At 41.4% G+C, this 20,043-nt stretch overlaps 1 protein-coding gene across 3 annotated transcripts in view; it reads right to left on the reverse strand.

The window, feature by feature from the left end:
• Window positions 1-3,024: 3,024 nt before the first annotated feature.
• Window positions 3,025-20,043, reverse strand: part of otud7b (OTU deubiquitinase 7B) — a 73,821-nt gene continuing 56,802 nt past the window's right edge. For 2 of the 3 annotated variants that reach the window (XM_028470982.1, XM_028470983.1), the window contains one exon: window positions 6,684-8,027. In XM_028470982.1, the coding sequence (XP_028326783.1) occupies window positions 6,684-8,027 (1,344 nt within the window). Of the gene's footprint in view, window positions 8,028-20,043 lie in introns of all 3 variants that reach the window. The other variant, XM_028470981.1, reaches the window with a different exon arrangement.

A 20,043-nucleotide genomic window follows, 5' to 3' on the forward strand; every position in this document is an offset into this window, starting at 1 on the left:
CATGTTAGAGGTTAGTTTGTTAGTGGGTTCGTTCTTAGTAGTAACAGTACGTAGTATCAGTGGGCGTGTCACTCAGACACTCCTCCCTCTCATGTCTTGTTTGGTCTAATTTAATCAAAATTAATGTTTTGAAACGTAATTACTAAAGAAGTTAAAAATAAGAATCTAGTAACTATATGATAAAAAAAATTATATATTATTAATAAACTATATTAAATAGTGCTAAAGTAATATAATGATAATATAGCAATACTAATAATACAATGAGAATACCATTAACTATAATATAAAATAATAAAAAAGAATATGAGATTATAATGGTAATTATAAGAATAGCAATGACATACAGTAATACAGTAGTAGTACAATTAAACAATATTAGCAATAAAACATGACAATCCAGTAACTATAATAAACAACGTTGTATTTTTGTGCATTTTTTTGTATAATTATAGTTTTTTGTTGCCATTGTAGTGTGATTCTGGACTCATTTTGTGTATTTTTGTGTCTTTTTTAGTGTACTTTTGTTGTCATTTTGTGTACTTCCTGTATAAATTTTTTTTAGTTTTTAGTTTTACGTCATTTGTGCATTTTTTGTATAATTATTGTTTTTTGTTGCATTTTGTAGTGTGATTCTGGAGTCATTGTGTATCTTTTTTTTAGTGTAGTTTAAGCGCTTAATTAATATTAATATCTGTATCAATGTCAATCCAAAATAATTACATTTCATTAAATTGCTACATTTATGCAAGATATAGACCTACATAACATTGTAGACATACACATGTACAACTGCATTGGTAGCTTACAAGATATGAATCACTTTACTTTTCAGTGTTTGTGAGTTTCTGTGAACGCTCTGATGAGCGGGTCCCTTTATATGTTGACCCCAATAATTCACCCCAAAGATAATAGGAGGGTTCAGTCTTGTAAAAAACATAAGTAATAAAAAGCAAAGACACAGGAGTGATTTTTCTGTAATGAGATTTTATTCAAACAGTGAAAAACGAAGAAACAGAAAAACAGCCTGAAGCACAAACTGATGTCATTTCACTCTTAAATAAAACTACCCTCATGTGCAATGATGATGATGATGCTCCGGCTCATGCACAACTAAATCCAGCAGAAGTTTTGTCAGATATTTAAAAATAAAAAAGAGCCATTTTTCTCTTCAGTTGGGAAGGAAAGCAGTGAAGCCGACATTTGAACATTAAACCACAGATGTGACTATAAATATAAATTCTGCTGTTTCATCTTCTGCACAGACACCGACTACAAAAATAAGCCCCAGCTGGGTTTCCTCTGGAACATTTACAAAATAAGATGACAGGAGGAAACTCCCTTTTTAGGCTTTGGGCCAAAAATCAACACAAACTCCTTCATATTTTAGAATGTGGGAGAAATTGTCAAAATATAATCAGATTTTCTGGTTTAAATTTGCCTTCTTTCTTTTAAATCTTGAAACGTTCATTTTTAAAACTGAAAACCAGCTTTATCTCGCATAGTAATTCCAGCAAGTTCATTTTTTCTTTTTTTAAAAAAAATAATACATTATGGTTTAATTTATTCTGAATAAATGAAATCTCAAATTTTCAGGGTTAACTCCGCTTTATAAATCCGAAACAGTAGCTTTGTCTAATTTTTAAAGATAAATTCATTAAATGTAACCAGTTATGAACTATTCACTAAAAATTAAGATAAATGGTTAGGTTTTTTTTACACATTAAATCCTGTTTTTTCTCTATTTTAAGCTAAATCTAGAACATTAGATCAGTTTTTATTCAAAAGTTGGTTATGTCTTTTTTTTGGTCATTAAATTATTAAAAATGTTGACTTTTTTTCTTTTGAAAACTATTTATTTAGCAAATTTGCAAACATATTTTGTAAGTTTTAGTCATTACACATTTAGAGTAAATTTAAAGCAAGACTGGAAAAAAAAAAAAAAATCAAACAAAACAAAAATAACCCATTGTTAAAAAAAACAGAAATCAACAAACAAGGTCGCCCTCTGGCGGGCGTGGCAGTGTATTGCATATTTAATTGTGCTTCTTTTAATCAAAGGGAGTTTCATTCCCACTGTGGATTCAAAGGAGAAAAAAAACGTAAGATTGCAGCAGCTTTAAGGAGAAAATATCCTTAACACACACACACACGCTCACATTCATATCATACAGCTGGCTTCAAAATAAAAGAGATAATTTCCGACTTCAGTGTTTCTCAGCTCCATTCATTTCAAATTAATAAAGCAGTTTATTAGAAGCTAATTAATTTATTTATTTATGCAACAGAGTGTCATTTAATCTCATTCCTGAGAAAAACATCTGATGGTCAGGTGTGATGTACTATATTACAATTATGACCATTATAATTGTAATTAAAAATATGTTGCTGTTGTAAACTGAATTGTAATTGCGTTCAGATAATTGACAGACATGAACATTGAAGAACAGTCATGTGGAGACAGGACCATCTATAAGGGGAATAAAGGGGAGAGATTTTTGGGGTCCTTCCATAAAGTCAGTAAAATGATGGTCTATTGTTCTATGAATCTGTGATAAACACATTTATTTATTCATCTGAATAAAATCCACTGTTACACAAGAAGTGTGTAATTTGTACCATAGTATATAGTTATCTTAAATATGTAAATCATTGTTGCAATAAAAAATAAAATGGGTTAAAAGTGTCAAAAATGGTGGAAAAGATGGTGAAATGGGAAACTAGACTGAAGTTGCAAATTAGAGTGAGAAAAAAACAGACAGAAAAGTGGTAAAAAGGGTTCAAAGTATCAATATTGGAACAATTAGTTTAAATTGGTAAATAATGGGCATGACATCATGTGATTAAATTGGCAAAAATAAGCTTGAAATATGGTGAAAAAAGGTTAAAAGTGACAATAATGGGTCAACATATGTGACATTAGGTGAAAAAGTGGTGGAAAGGGTTTAAAGGGGCCAAAATGTCTTTAGAGTGGAGAAAAAATGCACAGATAGAGCCCTGGTGGTGCACGTTTGCACTGCATGAGAAAAGTTCCCTTTCTGCTGGAGCCCAATTTTTTATTCATTTTTTCCATTCATTTCAAAATGTGAATTAGTCTCCCTGTCACCAATTGTGTTTGGTGCTAAATTAACCACATCATCACTGGTCTGAAGATTCCTAAAAAAAACAATATACTAATAATTTTAGTTTAATGACCTTTGTCATGTTTAATATGAGTTTAGGGAGAGAATTTAAAGACAGTTTTAGTGTTCTGCAAATTAGACAAGTCCAGTTCATTTAGTTTAATTTAAAATGGTCATTATTGAGTTGAAAGGCAGGTGTTAATTTGAGCTATTGACAGTGTGCTGAGGTATACTGTGGTATGTGGTATATTATTAGTGTGACATGTTCACCTGAATGCTTGTGCAGAATCATTACTGGGGAAACAAGACTTGGGGGTCGACAGAGAGGTGAAGACAATGATTCTTGGAACAGGAAACAGAACAGAACAAAGGCCTAATAAGTCGTGCTGCTGGTTATCACAGGACCAGCAAAAAGCACCAAAGAACAAGGGAGTAAGATAGAGAAATATGTCTTATGCATCCAGAGCAGCCTGCTGTGAAGGACGCAGAGAACCTCAATCGTGCTTGTAGCTGTACATGTGTCAGGGTTATTAATTAGCAAAGGTATCAGGGTTAATTATTGTGTTTATGAATCCTGTTATCTGTGTGAGGTGATGAAAAAAATAACCAGCATTAAAAGTTCTACACTGACCGATGCTGCTCCTGGTTGAATATCATCTCCCCCTCGTCGCCCAGCCCCCGTCCCCGGGTCCATGACCCACCCCCACCTGCCCACGTGCTATGTTTCGTGACTGTGTGTTATCTTAACTGGGTTTTTTGTAGCAGAGTGGTTTTTTATCCTGGTTCTGTACTTTGTTCTCTTTTAGGGAATTCAGTTCATAATCTGCTTTTTCCCCTCACCTCTCCTTGAGTTGTTTTTCATCTAAATACACTTGCCACAGGTCTCCCGTTCTTGTCTGCCATGTTATTTATGACTGTTTTCCATGCTCTCTTTAGACGGGATGTGGGATGATACCAAATTTTTTTTTTTTTAAGCACTTTGTGGTTTCTACCTGTAAAAAGCGCTCTATAAATGAAGTTTACTTATGTACTTCACCTGAGGAGCTGAACTAACCATCCTCCTCACTTCATTTCACTGGAGCCTTTCCTTTGTAAATGGTTATATTTTATACTGTGTATTGGATGCTTCATTTCATTTAGTTTTGATAAGTTTCAAGTTCAAATATGTTTTGATTGTTTGATAAATTGTTTAGTTATTAAAAATCATTTTGGCTTTCTTTTTTCAGTTTTTTTTGCAAATTATTAATTTATCTATTCAATTTTTTGATAATTGGAGTTTGTATTGATTGTGGGTCATTCTATGTCATTTCAACAAATTTTCAGGACATCTTACGCACTTCCGTCCAAAGAAAATTCATAAATTTTTTCCCAATTGTTCCTTAATAATTTAATTGGCACACTATAAAATTTAAGTGTGATCAGATGAATACTTTTTGAGACATGGCCAATTTATTGAGGGGGGTATGTGTCGATTTTCATGTCCTTATTTTTCTTCCATTTTCAGCTTCCAATATCTCAGGAACTACATCATATAGGTAACTAAAGTTTGGTATAGTAATACAGCACCTCCTACTCTATCAGAATATACAAAAATATCTGCTCTACATTCTATCTGATGGACATGCCAGCCTCTCAAATTTGGGAAAAAGTTTGTCTGGGTTTGGGTCTGGAACATGTTTGGGCCTTCAGTAAACAACATAGCATATGCCTCAACTCTCTGTAATTTGATCAGCTGTGAGCTAAGTACATAGACTGTTCACATCACTAATGATTAGGGGGATAGTCTCTTGAAATATAAAAAATTACCTTTTTCTTTTACTTTTTTCATTGGCCCATAACTGCATGTGGGAATGTCAGAAAACATCTGATCTCTGTTATAATTTGTAGTATAAAGGTTACTCTTTCTTGGCATATGAAACAATTTTTCTTTATGTGATGACTTCATTTTATTTATGACCCCAACTTTGGGTTATTTAATCACTTGCGGATATTGAAAATGCTTTACATGAGGTAATTGCAGCTTGGCTCTGTGTCTTATCATTTATTGTTATTTTTCATTAGATTTCAGAATTTTTTGAGACAGAAGTGCATTGGCCATTTGTGAAATGACATGGAATGACCGTTGTGTTAACTAAAAAAACTGTATACAAGTTGAAAATACTGCGATGGATTGGCACACTGTCCAGGGTGTACCCTCCCCTAGTGCCTGATGTCAGCTGATAGAGATAGGCACCAGCAGACCCTGAAAACAGGGTCGTTCCATAACGTTACATTACAAAGTAAGAGTTATGACAACACCACACGCTGCCCGTTAAGCAACAGAGCTTCATTTTACAGAATGTTCACAAATTTGTAACGTGTGAAAATATTCACCTTTGACAAGTCCACAGAGAAAATGTTTGAAAACAGAAACATTTAAGATGGTAACATTAAAAAAATTGATCGTTTCATGTAAAAAAAGTAACATCACTCCATGTAATGTTAAAGGCCTGGAACTTTTTGTAACTAAATGTTAGCAAATGTAATGCAACGTTACTCAATTCAATGACAAAATTTGTAAAGTCTAAAGTATAATATTACAGTTTAAGAACATGTTATGCATCAAAATGGAAATGTTTCAAAACAACGTTTTCCAGTATTTCAGTCTAAGAATGACTTAACGCTACATCAAAGGCCTGTAATGTTACCTTGAAGTGCGAGCCACTGAATGTTACTTCATGTACCAGGAAGTTATGCAACAGAATTGTATCAGTGTCAAATTGTGGATTTTTTGTAATTTTATGTAAAGTCTCGTTACAGAGTGTGTAACTTTAACAAATGTGTATCTGTAACTGTCCAAAGTGTTAATATCAGACTGTTGCACTCTGATAGAATTAATCAGTAGGTTTGTAAACAAACAGATTGATGGATTTCTAATGTAAAGTTAGAACATAACATAGTGGAATATTACAAAATTAATGATACTGCAGGAGACGCCACGTTTCCTGTTCTTAAATACTAAAAAATAAAGCTCAGTGTTCAATTTTCAAAGAAAAACTTGAAATATTAATGAAAGTAGAAACTTTTTAAAGTATAGATGCTGTTTTAAAAGTAGTGTGAAGATAAGGAAGAGACGACACTCTGCTGCATAAGTAATATATAGTGTTACCTGCTGTAAACATTCTCTCCACCAGGAGGCGACAGCAGCCAGGCGTTCAAACTAAGAACTGAGGAGAACCTGCAAGTGTCCACACTCTCACACACACTTTCTCATACACACACACACACACACAAGTCTGCATCAGAGCCACAGCAAACAGAAAGTAACAGAAGTGCAGTTGTTCACTCGTTTGTTCTGAGTACGGCGGTGCATTTGTGCCACGATCCTGCACAATTCTTCCACCTCTATGGGAGGGGCCAACCTTTGACATGAGCGCGATGTATCATTTAGTGTTGGAGCGTCGACGCGCAGCAGAACGACAGCACAGATGTGATGCCATGGAGGAGGAGTTTAAAAAGGGGGGAGGAGTTTCTAAATGAAAAAAGGCCACTCGTCAGAATTCAAGCCACAGTGAAGTCCGTTCAGAAGCGGTGGATGCTAGGCTCCGCCTCCCTCTTCTTCAGCTCCTCACGATAACAGTAGGAGCAGTAGTTGCCCGTCTCGGGGTGTCCGTAGTAAGTGCAAGTGGGGGTCCGACAGCGGCTTGACTGCAAACCGGACAGACCCGCGGCACTGCCCAGAGAGTAGTGTCTGACAGGGGGTGGCCCATTCCGAGGGTCCACCTCCCTGAAGCCATTGGTGTAGGACTCAGCCCCAGGGTAGTCAGGTGGCTCCAACTCGGGAGGATAAATAGGTGCGAGTCGGGATGGACTGAGTGAAGGGGGGGCCTGAGTAGGGGGGCAATGGCGGGGAAGGGTGGCGTATGACGGGTAGCCGGGGTAGGAGGCCGGGGAGCCGCCGGCCAACTGTCGTCGAGTGTCTAAGTAACCGTGCATGTGGAAGGGCATGGAGGAAGGAGGGGGGTCAATGAAAGATGCGCGGGGGATGGGGGTGATGGCTGAGTACATGGACGGGCTCAAAGGAGATGGCGTGCTCAGCGTGTTGAAGCAGAGCGGCGGGTTCTCCGACAGCTCAGCACTGCCCACGGTCTCCTTCTTGCCATTGCCGAGACCGTTGCCAAGGCCTTTCCTGTCAGCATCGCGGCGCTGCTGCTCCTGCTCGGCGCGGAAACGCTCCTCGGCGTCGGCCAGGTAGCGCTGGATCATCTCCTCCTGGAAGGGCTGGCGGTTGCTGGTGGTGAGCAGCCCAGAAAACACCAGCTTCCTCTCACCCTGCATGGCGGCGCGCAGGATGCCCAGACTCACCTTGACGTCGGCACTGTACTTGTATGTGTCGCTATCGGTGCTGCTGCCGCCGCTGCTCATACTGCTGCTGGCGCCGTTGAGCCGTTCGCTGCCCGAGGATGGGGAACCTTTGCTTGAGTCCTCAGAAGCGTGGGCGGACGGTGAGCCATCCTTGCTGCCCTTCCTCCCCCTGAATGAGCTTTTCTTCTTCTCCACGCCCTCCTGCTTGGCTCCTCCCACTCCGGGGTTCTTCCCGGTCATCAGACCGCCCACATTCTTCTTCAGTTTGCTGCCGAGGCTTTTCCCGAAGCTGCCAAGCTTATTGGCCACAGAGTCGGCCCTCTTCTTCTCTTTGTCCTTCTTGGACTTGTCCTTGGCAGCCGACCCGCTGCTGGACGAGCTGGACAAGGATGACGAGCCGTTCTTGGCGAGTGAGCCTCCTGCGGTGCTAGCGCTGGTGTCTCCGTTCCCGTTGGAGCTGCTGCTGACAGATTCTTTGTCCGATTCTCCGGAGTCGGGAGGCGTTCGGGCGTCTTCTCCTGCCGACGCCGTGGGCGACTCGGGCTGAGCCAGCGGCGCCTGCTGCAAGAAAAATAAACAAAAAACAGGAGATGTTACAGCAACTGTGACTCAGCAGCAGCAATACCACCAATACAGCAAAAATCCTGCTATGTAGACATGAAGCAGTGAGGAGGAGCAGCATATGTAGATGCAACATTGTGCTTACAAACTCCTTAATTTTTGGTAAGTTTAGTGCAAGTTAGGCAGGCAGGTACACATGCAATGGACTGGTGTGCATGAATTTAGAATGGATTCACCCCCCATACGCATGCACGCACATAAAACCAGTTCGCCCAAAGGGAGCAAAGGTGAAACCACTCCAGCGGCTTGTTGGCGTTGTCCCGACCGTGAAGCACTGTTCCTCGAGCCCCCGTCTCAGCTCTGCTACCCCGACACAGAGCCTCTGCACAGCCCGCAAGACACACACGCATGGACGACGCCCCAGTCCCAGGCCGCCGTGATCAAAGCCAGCAAAAGCTCAATCCACAATGATGATGTCATCAGTTCTAAAATTGTCCACCCGGCGTGGACAATTTTATGAAAGAATCTATTAACGGTATCATTGCAGTCCAAACAATCTGACGTTGCACACCCTTAAACCAAGCAGCAGCCATGTTGAAAGTCTCAGCTCTGTCTGTCCCTGAACCGCAGAGATATTTGAGCCACACACACAGAGACAGAGATTCCTTGCTTTTACAGATAGACTAGTACAGTGTCGAAAGTATGCATTTATGTGGGAGCTTAAGTAAAGTTGTCAATTATGGGTATGTGTTTGAAGGTTGGATGTACAAAGAGGTGTAAATACTGGTGCAAAGTAAAATAGCGTGCGCAATTTCCCTGTTTTAATTCTATGGGACATGCGTTGAAGAATTGATAAAGTTTGTACCAATGCGGCGGTTTAGGTCCAATCTGATAAAAGACAAATTCGTACAAATAAAAGCATTTATTTAGCATTTAACATTTGTTAATGCAGGGGTAATTATCATGTGTGTGTGTGTGTGTTTGTGTGTGTTATTATAGTTAGTGCTGTTTATTGTAGGTGTTAAGGTGCTGTTAAAATCTTTACTCTTTGAGGGTGTGGTACCGCGAAGAAACAGGCCAGTGTCACGGTCTCAGTTTACCTCATACTGAGATCAATAATGAGCATGCGCACTTCCGGAAAATGAATTTTTGCTAGTTCCGCTGTGAGCTTTGCTACTTCCGCCGTGCTGAGATTGAAAATTCAATTTCAAAGCTAATGTTGAATGGCTCCTTTTCGTGGGGAATTTACTTTTTAAAAATGTATTCTTGCTTTCACTAATTTCCCATGGCAATCTCAGTATGGCAATCTGAGTGACAGTCTCAGTCAACAACTTGAGTAAGTAATAGTGTCTCATGCAGCAATCACAATACGGATAGGAATAGTTTACTCCAAAAAACATAATAATAAAACTCAATTCAATTCAACTTTATTTGTATAGCGCAAATTACAACAAAGTCATCTCAATGCACTTATCAAAATATAAAATTCATAACAAAAAAGAAAAAACCCAACACGATCCACATGAGCAAGCATTTAGCGACAGTGGGAAGAAACAACTTCCTCATCAGTAGTGTTCCTCCGGATCATAGGGTGTTTCGGCCATTCACTATACACCCTCCCCAGAGGTGGCCAGCCACAGGGTGACTCTGATGCAGCTTTGATGGCCGCGCACTGGCTCTGGCCCCTGACTCCCAGGTCTCTGAGTAGTTTGGTGGTAGATGTTGCTACAAACCCTCTGCATCCAACCTCCACTGGGCGGACTTCTGTATTCCAGCCGTGATGTTGTGCTTCTGCAGCTAGTTCAGAATAGCGCAGGTGTTTTTGCTCATATGCCTCATCTACGGAATCCTCCCAGGGTACGGTGAGCTCGATGATGTAAACCTTCTTTATGGAGTGGGACCAAAGCACCAGATCAGGTCTTAAGGTGGTGGTGGCCATCTCTTCAGGAAACGCCAGTTGTTGGCCAATATCTACCAGCATTGCCCAGTCACGTGCTAAGCACAGCTGGCCTCTCTCTGATGGTGCAGAGCTGCTCCTGGTTGCTTTCACCCCTTCACCAACAAAGGCAGTTGTCTATGTGGGGTTGGATATTGGGCAGTGGTAGGGAATTGATGGCAGATCTTTTGCCCTCCAAGGTGGCCGCAAGGCTCTTTAGGACTTGGCTGTGGCGCCAAGTGTACCGTCCTTGGGTGAGACTGGCTTTACAACCTGTTAGAATGTGCCGGAGAGAGGATGGCCTGGTGCATAGGGTACAAGCTAAGTTCTCCCCAAACCACTGATGGAAATTGGCAGGTGTTGGAAGGACATCATAAGTAGCCCTGATGGTAAAGCGCAAACTCTGTGCTTCCATGGCCCACACCTCTCTCCAGCTGAGCCTCCTCCTTTCCACATTGTCCCACCGTGTCCACTGTAATGTTTGAGACCGCCTTGGCCCACCTTGCAGCCTCCTCCTGACAGCGTACTTCTTCCACCACCATCTTCCTCTGTGTAGGCGCAGTTGCCTTACTCCATGATGGTTGGCTGGTATTTAGGCCAAGGCCTCCTCTTCCGCGCTGAACATTCCCCATAATGTTAGCATGTTTGAGAGTTGAAGTTTCCTCCTCCACTGCTGTTGCTGGAGTCCCAGTAGCAAAGGTTGGTGCATTTGTCTTTGGATTCATTCAGTGTCATCTGTAGTCCTGTTTTAGCACACTTGAACTCCTCCGTGAGACTGGTGAGGGGCAACTTGAGCACACCATCTCCATAAAGGCCTATGTTAGTGAGGCATCGCGGAAGTCCAAGCCACTTTTTGATATGCGCTGTGACTCCTCTTTCCAGCTTCTCTACTGTTGGGATGGGGACTACACTGCGCCACAGCACCCGGGGTAGGAGACCAAATTGAAGGCACCAAATCATTAACTTTCCAGGTAGCTGGGTATTATCGATGGACTGTAGGCCTTGCGCAGTTGTTGCACCTGGTACCTGTCCTTCAGGCTTGCATCGTAGCACCTTCCAAGGCTTTTGATTGGCTGTTCAGATACTGTGGGGATTTGTGACAGTGCAAGCCCGTCCCTAAGCGTACTTTACGGCAAAGCATGGTAAGAGGCGGGCAGCAGTCTCTCTCAAACCACATCCACACATGCACACACTCGATAGTTACTTACCTGTTTATCCGCTCCGTTTTCCGCTCGGTTTCTCCATCCATCCATCACAGTAGTCTTGGGTGCACACAAGGCCACCGTGAAAAACATCCATAGCCATAGTTTAGTAGTCCATAAAGTTTAGACAACGTACGATCTCTCATTTCACCATCCAGCTATTCAAACCGAGCACCGCGCACACTTCCGGGTTTTATCCATCACATGCGGGACGTCGGCGTCTGACGTCATCGGTGACGTCAGCGCAAATAGCAGTTTTCGTGACAAAACTAATTTAATTAATGTCATGTTGGCAGATACAACAGGGTTGAATTAATAATAAATGGCTCGATTTTTACATAGATGTTAGGGTGGAAATGAATGGGCTTTTAGGTAGAAAACCCTGATTATGGGTTTTAATGTACAAGGGGGAGGAGCCAAGGGCTATAGAAGGGAGCCAGTCTCTGCTCTCCCTGTCAGTGTATGTCCTGCCTGGGTGCAATGACGGTAAGCCAGAAGGCCTCTGTTATTTTGTTGCATGTGCAATTGTATCTATTATAAATATTTATTCTCTTTTTCTGTGTATTTGTCTAGCGCTCCTCTTCATCCTGGAGTTTTTTTTTGTTATTGTTGTTCACTTAATGGAATAAAAGCACTAAAAATGTAAATCCTGGCTATGCCATCATTTATTTAATCAAGAACCACGTCACAGGATTGGATCATCACCAATGAAGAACTTGAAGTCAGCAAGCACTCCTTTCACCACTGAGATGCTGCATGACTGAGATGGCTTGATCTTCATACGGGCCCAACTGATGTTCTCCAGTTTCCTGACCAGCCTCTTGGTGCATGGAATGGTGGTGGTCAGGGTGGTGATGTCATCCATGTAGGCTCTGAGGGGAGGAAGGCGCAGCCAACCCGCTGTCCACCTACAACCCATTTTGAGGCTTGAATGATGATCTCCATCGCCATGGTGAATGCCAGAGGACAGACAGTGCATCAGGCCATGATGCCTACTTCCAGGCACTGCCATGAGGTGGTGAACTCAGAGGGTGAGAAGCAGAACAATAAGTCTTGAAAGTAGGCTTTAACTATAGCTAAGATGGTGATAGGGATATGGAAGAACCTGAAAGCAGTCCAAATGAGTTCATGGGGCACAGAGCCAAAGGCGTTAGCGAGATCCAGGAAGATGGCATGGAGATCCTTTCTCTCCAGCTTTGCCACTTGGATCTGATGCCAGATCATGTTAGAGTGTTCCAGGCAGACAGAGAAGCCTGATACCCCTGCCTTCAGTACATCTGTATCAATGTACTCATTTCTTTGTAGGTACACGGCTATCCTCTGTGCAATGACGCTGAAGAACCCTTTACCCTCCACATTAAATAGGGAGATTGGGCGGAACTGGCTGATGTTCTTTGCATCTTTCTCCTTCGGGATCAAGACACCACCTGCTCTACGCCACACTTTGAGTATCATTTTCTTCTGCCATACTGTCCTCAGGAGCTTCCAGAGAAATCTCAAGACATCTGGAGCGTTCTTGTATACTTTGTATGGTATTCCATTGGGCCCAGGGGCTGATGCTGATCTTGCCCGATCTACTATGCTTTCCACCTTCTTCCAGGTTGGAGGGCCAATTTCAAATTGATGTTCTGGGGGGGCTATTGGTGGGATGTCTGAAGGGATGGTCAGATGTTCGTAGCGCCTTGGATCAGAGTGCGTTGTTCTCAAGTGCTCTTCCAGTTCGTCTCTTGTTGTTTGTAGGGCACCGCTTTTTTCCTTAGTGAACAAAGTTTTAAGGAATTTGAAGGGATCCTTGCAGAACTGTGTTCGTGTATGTTCTTTCTTTCTCCTTCGGTTCCTTAAATTCTCTGCTTTGCGGAGGGATGCCAGACAAGTTTTAATGTCAGCTTGGAGATTATGTATGCCCTCCTTTTCCACTTTAGAGGCTTTCTTCCAATGTTTCCTGAGCTGTCTCCTTTCTCGGACGAGACGCTTAATCTCCTGCTGCCTTCTGGAAACTGGTGGGGTTGCAACCTTTTTAGCATCTTTAACCTCTTTAACCCAAAATTGTTCGGCCCCATAATGATAGATGATGTCTCCCATTTTCTCCAACTTTTTTTCCACTGTGCATCAAAGTTGCTCAAGGTTCTGTGTCAGGTCAGCATTCACCGTTTCCCAAAGCTTCTTGTCAGCAGCACTGGGCCACTTCACATGCAGTCTGCACCCTGGGAGCCTCCTTTCAACTGCAGGTCTGGGAGGTTGGGCGGGTTCCACAACTGAGGTTTGTTCCACCACTGATTCTGTGCTTGAGTTTTCATCTTCCATGACATTGGTGCTGATGCACTGCAAGCTATGGTTTGTGTCCAGTTGCTGTGCTTCACTCGACTGATTTGATCCCTTTCACAGAAAGTAGTCAATACGAGGCCCTTGTCTCTCTTTACTCAAGCACCTTTTCTTTCCCTGGTGAATCCTCAACCCACGGTAAGATGTAATCTTCCTTCATCCACAGGCACATATCTGTAGTGTGTGGCCTGCTGTTGCGTCAGTAGCTTTGACAATTGCTGTGGTGTTCTCTTGCACTGTGCTTACTCATAGTCGTTTCCGGTCCAGTTGTTACCATGTTGTCAGCCGATGAGTCTTCTTCCGCCCCCGCTCTTGCAGACTCTGGGGGTATTCTTTTTTCTTTCATTGACTTTTTGTAGCTACGACGGGTGTCTCTGACATGCAACAAAGCATGAGAGATTACAGTCATGGGCAGCTAACCCATGACTGGTCTATTCCCTCCTGCCAGCTGTCTCTCCATGCCGTCACAGGGGCTTTCCCCTGTTATCAGCTGATCTTTCTCAGCAGTCACTGAAAAGGTCCAGATAGTAAGATTCTAAAACACAGGACAAGATGTTAATATCCTTTTTGTGCGGACTGTAAATCATAACCAGCTACATCAGAATTTGAATCTAGTAAGTAAGTAAGTAATTTACTGTATCTACAAAGCGCTTTTCGCAGATAAAATCACAAAGTGCTGTACAGAGCAGTGGAGAAATTAATACAAGTGCAACATCATAATAGCATAATAAAACAAGGGGGAATATACATCATAGGAGCAGCATCACAAAATGATAATAAAAATTTAAAATCCAGTTCACTAAAAGCTTTTCTGAAAAGCAAAGTCTTCAACAGTATCTTAAAAGTGTCCATACAGTTGAGCTCCCGGAGAGACTGGTGCAGGTTTTTCCAGAGTCTGGGGGCCACAGCTTGGAACGCCAGGTCTCCTCGGGTTTTAAATTTAGTTTTTGGGATCTTTAGGAGACCCTGACCTGAAGATCAAAGGCTACACCCTGAAGTGTAGAGGCACAACAAGTCCGAGATATATTGAGGGGCCTGACCATGTAGCACTCGGAAAGTAAGAACTAAAATTTTATATTCCATTCAAAACTTGACTGGAAGCCAGTGCATGGTAAAAAAGAATGGGGGTGATGTGGAATGTTCTGGGAGCACCAGTTAAAAGTCTGGCAGCAGCATTCTGTACAATCTGGAGTCTGTTTAGGGTTGACTTATTAAAACAAATGAAAATAGAATTACAATAGTCAATGCATGATGATATAAACGTGTGTATGACCAGTTCGAGATCCGATTTTGCTAACAAATGCCTCACTTTAGAGATATTTCTCAGGTGGTAAAAACAGTTTTTAGTCCGTTGACGATAGTGTCCCTCCAAAGACATTGCTTTATCAACCACAACCCCAATGTTTCTGAGGCTGGTATTCACAGATGAGCCCAAATCACCAAGGGAGTTTTTAATCAGAGGGATCATATTATCAGGCGCAATGATCAGAGTTTCTAATTTTGTTTGAATTTATCTGGAGATAATTTGATAACAATCAGTTTTTGATACGGGTTCTACAATCTAAGAACTCCAATAAAAAGTGAAACTCTGAGTCATTGAAGGAGCAGTACAACTGGATATCATCAGCATAAAAATGACAAGACATTTTTAAAACCACGCATCAACCAACCAAGAGGCATCAGACACAATAAAAACAAAACAGGCCGCAGAACAGAGCCCTGGGCTACTCCACATGGCAGGTTGGCCATATTAGACATAACATCGTTAATAGCAACATTAAAAGTTCTTACATTTATATAAGAGGTAAACCACTGGAGAACAGCACCAGAAAACCCCATCTCGGATTTAAGTCGATCAACCGGTCTACTGTGATCTACAGTATCAAAGGCAGCTGTCAGATCAAATAAAACCAAGACCATGTAACGACCAGAGTCAGCGGCCATCATCACGTCACTGGAAACTTTCAGAAGAGCAGTTTCAGTAAAGTGGACTGACCTAAAGCCAGATTGATATTTATCATAAAAATAATGGAACAACCACTTCTTCCATAATTTTTGACATGAAGGGAAGCTTAGATATGGGCCGGTAGTTTATAGGCTCCCCCGGATCAATTTTGGGTTCTTGAAGAATGAGATTCACTATGGCATTTTTAAAGAACCTGGGGACCAAGCCAGATGAAAGTGAAAGGTTTATCAATTTTACCACCCAAGGACCGACAACATCAAAAACATTTAAGAGTAGGGAAGTAGGAATAATGTCTACAGTGCTCGCCCCCCCACACCGGCGCAGCAGGCCGGTGTGGCGCCTGGCCTGGCGCTCTGGGATAGTGCCCTTTGCTGGGAGGCGGCTCTAGCTGTTCCGGTGGTTGAGGTCGGTATCGGCCGCTTGGTTGGTCTGTCCTGCAATCCGCGGGCTGGTGGGTGGGTGGGTTCTGCGCCTTTGGCTGGGGGCTGCTGCTTCGCATTGGTTGGGTGCCGTTGGGGTGCCTCTCTCACGCGGTGGCGGCCGCCTGTCGCTCTTGCGCCGGTGGAGGGCCTTGCCCCGTGGCTTGCGCTGTCCGGTGGGGGGCGGGGCCTGGGCTGCTGCGGGTTCCTGGGTTTGCAGTAGCGTTTTTTTCACATATACTGGTATACGATGCACTGGCACGCCTTGGGATGTGGGATAAAACTCATACTGGGCTTAACTTTAGACACGTTAATCCGAAATACCTGCTTTAGGTACTACCACTCACTAATTCCCCCTGTTCACAGCCACCACCATTATAGCTAGGCTTCACACTTGTCACTATACTGACTTGATTACACAACACAATAAGCACAATATATTCTACAACTTCACATCTCACCCTCAATGTAAAACAATCTATTCTTCCCCACCCTTTCTATTCCCTACCTTGAGTCTCTCCTCCCTGCTCCCTTTCCCCTCCCCTTCCCCCTCCCCCTCCACTTAGGTGTAACACTGCTCTCCCTTTTTATATCCTCCCTATAATAAAAGATTTCTTACCCTTCCTGAGGGAGGGCTGGTTATGGTCACAATTGAGCAATAAAATAAATCAATTTATTTTATTGCAATAACAAAACATGCATTGCTGTCTATAATGATTGCACTTCTTGTAGTGTTGACCTTTGACAGCATGTGCAGACAAGTAGGGAAAAAAAAGTTAATGCTATTATACGGTATACGCTTCAGCATATAAGTAGGTTTTGAGTTTAGCCTTAAAGGTGGAGAAGGTAGCAGCCTCCCGTACTGAGACTGGGGGCTGGTTCCAAAGGCAAGGAGCCTGGTAGCTGAAAGCTCTGCCTCCTGTTCTATTTCTAGACATGTTAGGAACTTCCAGAAGGCGAGCAAACTGAGAGCGGAGTGATCTGCCTGGACGATAGGGCACTAATAGGTCTTTAAGATACACAAGAGCTTGATCATGTAGAGCTTTCTATACTAACAGGAGGATTTTAAACTCTATTCTAGATTTTACAGGAAGTCAATGAAGGGAAGCCAACACTGGGGAAAGATGCTCTCTCCTGTTTGTTCTAGTTAGTAATCTAGCTGCAGCATTCTGGATTAACTGGAGACTTTTTAGTGAGTTACTAGGACATCCTGAAAGTAGGGAGTTACAATAATCTAATCTAGATCTATCAATGCATGGATTAGTTTTTCAGCATCACTGTGAGCCGAAATATTCCTGATTTTAGAGATATTACGGAGGTGAAAGAAGGCTGTCCTTGAGACTTGTTTAATATGAGAATAAAATGATGAAGTTTTTTACTGTGGTGCTGGGAGACAGAGTAATGCCATCCAGAGATACTATTTGCTCTGATAATTTCTCTGAGGTGCTTTGGACCAAATAAAATGACTTTGGTGTTATCCTGGTTAAGACTGAAGTTTTAATAACTGATGAGTTTAATCTGATTTCATTGACAATAGAGCTGTGTGCCATCCGCATAGTAATAGAAATGTATATCATGTTCTCTGATAATGTTACCTAGGGGAAGCATATATACAATAAAGAGTATTGGTCCCAAAACTGAACCTTGTGGAACGCCATGATTAACACTGGCGTGCGCTGAGGAGAAATTATTAACATATGTCTGATAGGTAGGATTTAAACTGTTTCTTTAATCCCAAAAACGCTTTCCAGTAGAGATAACCAGATACAACTTTTTCACTTCCGATCCGATACCGATATTGCATCCTTGAGTACTGGCCGATACCGATATGAATCCGATACAATAACGGCACAAATCATACATACTTTTATGACTTACTTTGTAGCGTGGAATGTTAGAAAAAGCTTGATCAAGTGATGTTACTCAAACAGAGAACAATAGTCAGCAACAGTAGGTATGAGAGAAACTGAACCATTTATTATTAACCAAGCGGTTACATAAATTTTAACCTTCAACATAATATCTACAGCATTCTACAATTGAATAAAATAAATTAAAAAAAATTATTATATCGGTTATGATATCGGAGATTTTAGATGCAGTCTGGTAAAATCCGATATTCGTTTTCTGGCCGATATCGGACCGATATCCGATATCACTATCGGATCGGGACACCCCTACTTTCCAGTCTCTGCAGCAATAAATAATGATCCACTGTATCGAAGGCTGCACTGAGATCTAAGAGTACCAGAATTGAGAACAACCCTCTGTCTGATGCTAAGAGGAGATCATTGGTTACTTTTACTAAGGCAGTCTCTGTGCTGTGATGGGCTCTAAAGCCAGACTGAAAACTCTCATATAAATTGTTCCTAAGTAGGTGATCACATAGTTGACCTGCGATGACTTTTTCAAGAATTTTGGAAACAAAAGGAGATTGGATGTTGGCCTATAATTGGACAAGTCACTTGGATCGAGGGGAGGTTTTTTAAAAAAAGGTTTGATTACAGCGGTTGTAAAGGCCTGTGGCACATAACCTGTTACTAAAGATGTATTAATCCAGTTCACCATATTAGTGCTGATTAGTGGAAGAACATCTTTAAATAGTGGAGTTGGGATTGGATCTAAAAGACAGGTTGTTGGTTTAGAAGCACTAACTATTGAGGTCAGTTCAGATAGGCCAATTGGAGTGAAACTATGTAAATAAAAGCTACATCTTGGGGTAATTTCAGGAGCTGTTTTGTTTAAGAAATTATTGAGCACTCCTGCAGGGGGGACATTAGCTTTGTTTCTAATTGTTAGAATTTTATCAGTGAAGAAGTTGAGGTCATCACTGCTCAGGATGACAGGAATCGAGGGTTCAACTGACCTGTGGCTTTTGGTGAACCTGGCTACAGTGTTGAATAGAAACCAAGGATTATTTTTGTTTTCCTCTATTAAAGTTGAGCTTTTTTTATAAATTAAACTCTTTCTCCAAGCAATATGAACTTCTACCATGTTTGAGGAGAGCCACTTTCTTTTCAATTTTCAGATTTATACCAGGGAGCGACCGTTTTTATGACATATCGTCTTCTTTTTAAGCGGAGCAACAGCATCCAGAGCTGTGTGCAGTGACATCATTGCACTGTTGATAAGATAATCTTAAAAAACACTGTCTTTTTTTTTAATAGATCAGCACATTTCCAAAAGAGGTCAAAGTTATCAATAAATGTGAAATTATGGATTTCGCAGCTGGATTATAAGAAGTTGTGCTGCTGTAATAAGCGACTAAATTGTTCTATACCCCTATTTAATGTAGGAAGAAGGCCAGAAATGAATAGTGATTTCCCACATGCCTTTAGAACGTTGAAGAGAAGGTAAAACTCGTTCATGGTCTATATCAATTCACGTCGGGTGGTATTGTTTGTGTACTACATGTAACACTATTTTAGTGACAGTTGCTGCAGCAATCTCAGTACGAATAGGAATAGTTTATTCTACAAAAAACATGATTATAATAAAACTCAATACAAAAAGGAATAATTTATTTTCCAAAAAAACATGATTATAATATACAATGCAATAAATAACAGTTAACCTAATGTAACTTTACAATAATAAGCTGTTGTATTCATATAAATCTGATCATGACAATCATATTTTTATATCATTGGTTTTTAATTTTACTACTTCCACCGTGCTGAGATTGAAAATTCAATTTCAAAGCTAATGTTCAAAGCTAATGCTGAATGGCTCCTTTTCTTGGGAAATATACTTGTATAATTTATTTTCCAAAAAAACATAAAATATATATTGCAATAAATAACTTTACAATAATAAGCTTTGGTATTCATTTAAATCTGATCTGATCTAATCATTTTTTTTTTTTACCATGGTCGACTGATGTGATGTTTTAAGCATTTTTTTTAAAAATAAGTACAGCAATTTCTGTGCACAGGTACATCTCAGTATGGAGCAGTCACGTACTGAAATTGCAAGAGAATCTCAGTACGGAGGTAAACTCAGACCGTGCCACCGCCACAGTGTGTGTGTGTTTACATTGTAGCTATTAGCATCTTAACACAGAATAATATAAGAATTAACACTTACCGTTGCGTAAACTCAGACCGTGACACTGGTGTTGTGCCAAAATCTGTGACCCCAAACAATCTGTGACCACAGGTGGTGACAGTTC

This window comes from Gouania willdenowi, chromosome 16, assembly GCF_900634775.1.
Source record: "Gouania willdenowi chromosome 16, fGouWil2.1, whole genome shotgun sequence".
Classification (NCBI taxonomy): domain Eukaryota; kingdom Metazoa; phylum Chordata; class Actinopteri; order Blenniiformes; family Gobiesocidae; genus Gouania; species Gouania willdenowi.